This window comes from Odocoileus virginianus, chromosome 18, assembly GCF_023699985.2.
Source record: "Odocoileus virginianus isolate 20LAN1187 ecotype Illinois chromosome 18, Ovbor_1.2, whole genome shotgun sequence".
In the NCBI taxonomy this organism is placed as follows: domain Eukaryota; kingdom Metazoa; phylum Chordata; class Mammalia; order Artiodactyla; family Cervidae; genus Odocoileus; species Odocoileus virginianus.
The window spans coordinates 54,436,994-54,442,993 of record NC_069691.1 but is presented as its reverse complement, the minus strand read 5'-3'; the positions used below and the strand labels follow the sequence as shown (position 1 = coordinate 54,442,993).

General features: G+C 42.5%; 1 protein-coding gene across 2 annotated transcripts in view; it reads left to right on the top strand.

The window, feature by feature from the left end:
* The first annotated feature begins 234 nt into the window (after positions 1–234).
* The window catches only part of MFSD14B (major facilitator superfamily domain containing 14B), a 121,677-nt gene continuing 115,911 nt past the window's right edge, over positions 235–6,000 (top strand). Inside the window, exon 1 of one of the 2 annotated variants that reach the window (XM_070480719.1) lies at positions 235–717. In XM_070480719.1, the coding sequence (XP_070336820.1) occupies positions 619–717 (99 nt within the window). In that variant the 5' untranslated portion in view covers positions 235–618. The remainder of the gene's footprint in view (positions 718–6,000) is intronic. The other variant, XM_070480718.1, reaches the window with a different exon arrangement.

The window sequence follows — 6,000 nt, the reverse complement described above, 5'->3', positions numbered from 1 at the left end:
ATCCATATAACTGTTGGCGGCACCAGAAAAAATTAGCTCGGCGGTTTGGTTTCCAAACCAAGACCAAAAGTGCAGTCACTAACAATAATCCACCTGACACTCTCACTTGCCCAACCAGCTCAGGAAAAAGAAAATACGATTGGAGGCCTTAGGAGATGACGCATTTCCGGCGCGCTGCGAAATCCGGAAGACAAGGAAGCCCCGGAAGCGTGGAGGCGGGGCCTGAGGTGGGCGGGCGCCGCTCAGGCTTCGGGCGCTGGCGCCGAGCTTCTGCGGGGAGCTGAGATCTGCGGCGCGGCCTCCTTCCCCGCGGCAGCCTGTGGGGAAGCGGGGGTGGGGCGGGGAGGGCGTTCGGCCTTCTGACTACCCAGGCCCGCCGAGGAAGAGGTGGGCAGCTACCTGAGTTGTGTTCGGTTCGGCGGCTGTGGTTGCGGCCGCTGCAGTCGCGCTCTTGCTGAGGCATCAGCATCCCTCACAGCCAGCGGAGGCCGCTGGCCTGCCGCTTGACCTGCGGCCGTTTTGGGCCGCAGAGCCCATGAGAGCGCGGGCCCCGCCGCCGCATTTGCAGCTGAGTTGTAATCCCGGGGCGCCCGGAGCCGACGAAGGCATGACCGCAGCATGAACGCGGAACCTCCGGAGGAGAAAGCAGCGTCGGAGGCGGAGGCAGGAGCCATGCCGGAGAAGCGTGCGGGCTCGCGGGCTGCCGGCGGCAACTCGGTGAGCGTGGGCTTGGAGGCTGGACGCATTGCTCATCCCGAAACCCGGAGTCAGGGGAGGTAGGGCCGTGTCGCGGCCGGAGTGCAGGGCCGCCCAGTGCGGGACTGGGGTCTGGTTCCCCTGGGGATGAGACAGTGACCGTCGGCTCGGCGCAGGGGCTCTGGCTCACGGAAAGCTTTTCCTTTTCCGACTCAGCCAGCCGACTTCATCACTGCTAGGCTTTCCTAACGTTGCTCACCGCTAGATTAAAATTTAGGCGACTGGTTGTTTCAGAAGACGCCCGATGTGGGATTGTGAATATAAGTAATTTGATTTTTTCAGAGTTCTCCATACACATGACAGCCGGTACTGCTTTCATGGTGCATTTCTGGCTTGAGCCAACTTAGAAGATGTGCGGAGAGCATTCAGAACCTGCCTTGGGCCCTGGATCCTGGACCCGGAAGGTGGCGTGGAGGCTGGGCAGCTCCTTTGTGTTCCTTCTTGGTTTTCTAGGCTGTCGCTGCAGCGTTTGGTGAGCAGGATTTCAGAGGGAGCTGCCGATCCCAGGGCCCGGCTGAGGAGTTTATTCAGGCCAATCCTTTTAACAGTTTCACGTGAGATTCAGATGACTTCTGAAGTTTTATTGGCCTGGGTTGGCAGAACAGGCTATGTCCGTGGCGTTTAGATGACTGACGGTGGAACTCTGAGCATACAGTGTTATTTCTTAAAATATTTTTTTGGAGTCTATTTTAGACAGGAAACATAGAAATGGTACAATGAATACAGAGTAATGCGAGACTTTTTTCCAAAGAAAAATAGAAACTTTAGGAAAATTACATTATATGCAATCGACTTCGGGTTTAATTTGCTTTTAAAGAATGCTAAATGATGTTGAAGACCCCTTCCTACCCAAATGACTTTTTATTTTTGGAAAAACAAAAACCCTTAAGGGTTCCTCATTTCAAAGATAAGATTTCTGAAGAGTGGGAAGGTTTTTTGGTAGGAGGAGGGAAATTCTATGGAATTGGGTTTTCTCGTTTTGTTTTTGATTACGTAAAAAGTAAGCTTGCCTTCCTGCCGCTTAAAGGAGACCAAATTGCCGGCTCCTCCTCCTGTCTTTGAATCAATAGACTTAATTACTGACCATTGGCCAAGGTACTAACCTTGGAGGTAGCCTCCTTCATCCTTTTCCATCTTTTCATCTAATACATTAATAAGTCTATCTAAGTTTCCCAGGTAAAGATTTTAGGTTTGTTTGTTTGTTTATCCTTTCTGCATTCCTGTGGTTCAGTTCCTCAGCATTTTTGAGCTAGATTTTGACTTCGATATTGTTGCTTTACCATCAGATTGCTCTCCACCTTATTGATTAGTGGAATCAATAATGTAAATATGATCATTACTGCTGTCCTTAAATTGGCTTCTTGTATAAAAAAATAACCTGACAAGTTGACATATTATAGCATAATGATTAGGTGAGTATGCTTGGAATTTCGCTTTCCATCTTTTATTACCTATATAACTTACAGCAAGTTATACAACCTTTCTCAATATTTTGGACATAAATGATTGGTCAGAATGTATAAGTGATCCCTGACTGATAAAAAACGTTCAGTTCTCTCCCATGTACTAATCTATACAGGAACTAGACCCCAATCTAAAAATTAAAATTGCTAAGTTTATGTGCTTAGAGCAGAAACTTTTGAGAGATGTGTAGTCAATGAAACTGAGACAGTTGATTCCCTGATAGGAGTCTTGATGCTAATTAGGAATAAATTGATTCCTGTCCAGTCTCTCCTTGTCTCTGAGGGTGCATCTAGTCAGTGTTGATATATTACAGTGAATGCTGACAATGAATTTTGGTGCTTGCTCTGTTTAGTGGAGATCAGTAGAATGGGCAGGTAACAGAGTTCATCACGTTTTGTAATGTGTGTGGCCTGGGAAAGAAGTGTATGCCTTTAATATGCTTGTGTCATATGCCAGTACCCCAAAATCATGAGTCTTTCCTGCTTGTAGTTTCTTTCTAGTGTTGCTAACTGGTGCTACAAAATGTAGCACCTCCACCCCCCACCCCCAGTTGTTTAGCAACTAAATAACAACAAGAAATTGATTCATTTTGATGTGTTGGCACTTCCTTATACCTTGATTCTATAAAAGTGTATTCATCATTTCAGGTTCTTAGATGCTACTAATAATCACAAGCAAGACTGCCCATGTCCAGGGATTTGGTTGAACCGTTTTCTATCTTGTTTGGCAAAGAGAGATATTGACGTGGGTAATAGAAGGGAATCACATGTTCATTCTGAGAGATTCTATAAAAGGGAGGTCTGTGTGTAGTGAACAAGTCCTTTTTTTGGGGTCCTTTCTTTGCTGTCTCTCCTCAGTTGGGTGTATATCTAACACCTTGAAACATTGTGTCAGAATTATTTGCATTATCTTTGAAAGCATATTTCCTGTTACCAGGTAAAGGCAAATTCCTTTTGCAGTCATTTACCTTTGAGCATCTAATGAGAATTGAAGATCTGCGGCAAAGAAAATACAACTGAATTTAGCATACCAGGTATTTCATAGTGTTCATGAGCTACATAGAAGCAACCTTTATGTCCACTGACAGATGAATGGATATAGAAATTATACGTATGTATGATGGAATATTACTCAGCTATAAAAAAAGAACACATTTGAGTCAGTCCTCATGAGGTGAATGAACCAAAAGCCTATTGTGCAGAGTGAAGTAAGTCAGAAAAAGAAAGAAATATTGTATATTAACACATGTGTATGGAATCTAGAAGGATGGTACTGATGAACCTATTTGCAGAGCAGCAGTGGAGGTGCAGACATAGAGAACAGACTGGTGAACACCGTGGGGGAAGGAGAGGATGGGATGACTTGAGAGAGCGGCATGGAAACACGTGCACCCCCATTTGTAAGATAGATGGCCAGTGGGAATGTGCTGTGTGACACAGGGAGCTCATCCCGGGGCTCTGGGACAGCCTAGAGGGGTGGGAGATGGGAGGGAGGGAACACACGTATGCCTGTGGCTGGTTCATGGTGATGCACCAGCACAATATTAGAACGCAATTATTTTCTAATTAAACTTTAAAAAAAAAAGCCAGTACTAGGATACCACTTAAGATCCCTGATGGACGGCTTCTTAGGATCAGTGCCGTTCTGGTTCCATTTGATGTATGTTTACTTGATTTTCCTCAGATTCTTTCAGAGAGGCCCCTGTAAGGACTAATTTTGATTTACAGGAACAATGATGTCATATGGGCAAAGTGGAAATAATATCAAAGAGCAGTTTGTTACCAAAACAAACAAATAAACAAAAAAGGCTGAAATCACTAGATATGTTTTGTTTGTAAAAAAATTAAAGAGGGGACTTCCCTGGTGGTCCAGTGGTTAAGACCCCTCGCTTCCACTGTAGCACTGTTTTGATCCTTAATCAGGGAACTAGGATCCTGTATCCCACATGCTGAGTGGTACAGGCCAAAAAAAAAAAAGTGAAAGAGGTCCTAGGGACATTTTAGGGGAAATTTATTTTAAAATTAGCTTTCAGTTCTTAACACTATTAGGAATCAGTATGTCATTTCACTAATAAAACAGTACTGGGACAGTGGTATAACCAAACTCTGTTGAATAAATGACAACAGAAAACAGATTAAAAGCATTCATGAGTAGCTGATATATTGCACTTTATGAGTAACCACATCATGCTTTCATAGCAGAGACATTTATATTTCATACTTAGAATTATGCAGATGTCTAGACAGCTTTCAGTTATTAAGCCCAGTCTTTTTCAGAACACAGACTTAGTTGCTTTTGTTGTTCTTAGGCCTGGTAAAGGCAGGATTTTTCAGAATTTGCTTCTTTGAGTATCTGAGCATCCTTTCCCTCTGTTTGTCTCACCAGATTAAGTCTTCAAAGACAGGGACTACAGCAGTGTATCTTTTCATCTAAATATTTAGGCAATCATCAGTAAATGTATTAGAGAAGTAAATCAGTCAAGTTTAAACCAATAATTATGATTATCAGTGAAATTAACTTGTTGCTGTTTTATGATGTTTTGGTTGACCTTATAAAACAAATTGGAGGGTCCTGTTTCATTCTCTGAAGAGTTTGTGTAAGATTGATAATACAGTTATAGAACTTTGTAGTTCTTCACTTATTTGGACTAACGTAGTTTTAGAACAATTCAGATTTTCTGTTTGATTTTTTATTTTTTTCTGTCAGTTTTAGTAAGTTGTATTTTGCTAGGAACTTGTCTGTTTCATCTAAAATTTGATTAATTGACATAAAGTTGTTCCTAACAGCCTCTTAGGCTCTTTTTAATTACTATTGGGTCTTTAGTCTTTTTTTTTTTTTTGCTAACATTGGTAATTTTTACCTTTAAAGTACATTAATTCTCTGATGTCTTCTGGATAGTCACAAGTTTTTTAAATGGCAATAAATTCATGTCTTATTCTTATATTTCTGTATTATATGAACTACACTATTGAGGAAAACATTCAGTAGTAATGACAAAAGTGTACAACCTTCTCTGCTTAACAGGTGTATATATATTTTTCCACTGTCATGTATGGATATGAGAGTCAGACCATAAAGAAGGCTGAACACTGAAGAATTTATGCTTTAGGTCTGTGGTGTTGGGGAAGACTCTTGAGAGTCCCTTGAACTGCAAGGAGATGAAATCAGTCAGTCCTAAAGGAAATCAGTCCTGAATATTCATTAGAAAGACCGATGCTGAAGCTCCAATACTTTGGCCACCTGATGTGAAGAGCCGACTCATTAGAAAAGACCCTGATGCTGGGAAAGATTGTAGGCAGGATGAGAAAGGGGTGACAGAGGACAAGATGGCTGGATGGCATCACTGACTCAATGGACATGAGTTTGAGCAAGCTCTGGGAGATGGTGAAGGACAGGGCAGCCTGGCGTGCTGCAGTCCATGGGCACACAAAGAGTTGGACATGACTGCATGACTGAACAACAACTACATAGTGTTCAATTGTATGGATATGTCACAGTTTGGTGTTTCGTTCAGCCCTTGGTGAACACTTGCTTTATCAGTTTGCGGCAGTTACACATAAAACTGCAATGAGCAGTCATCAACCAATATTTGTATGAACTATACCTTATTTTCTTTTAAGTAAATATCATACTTAGGAGTAGAATGGCTAGAACATATGGTAGGTGTATTGTTTAACATTTTAAGGAACTACCAAACTTTTTAAAATTTTAATTTAAAATTTTCTATTGCCACCAGCACCATGAGAGTTCATTTGCATCCTCATCAACTCTTGGTCAGTC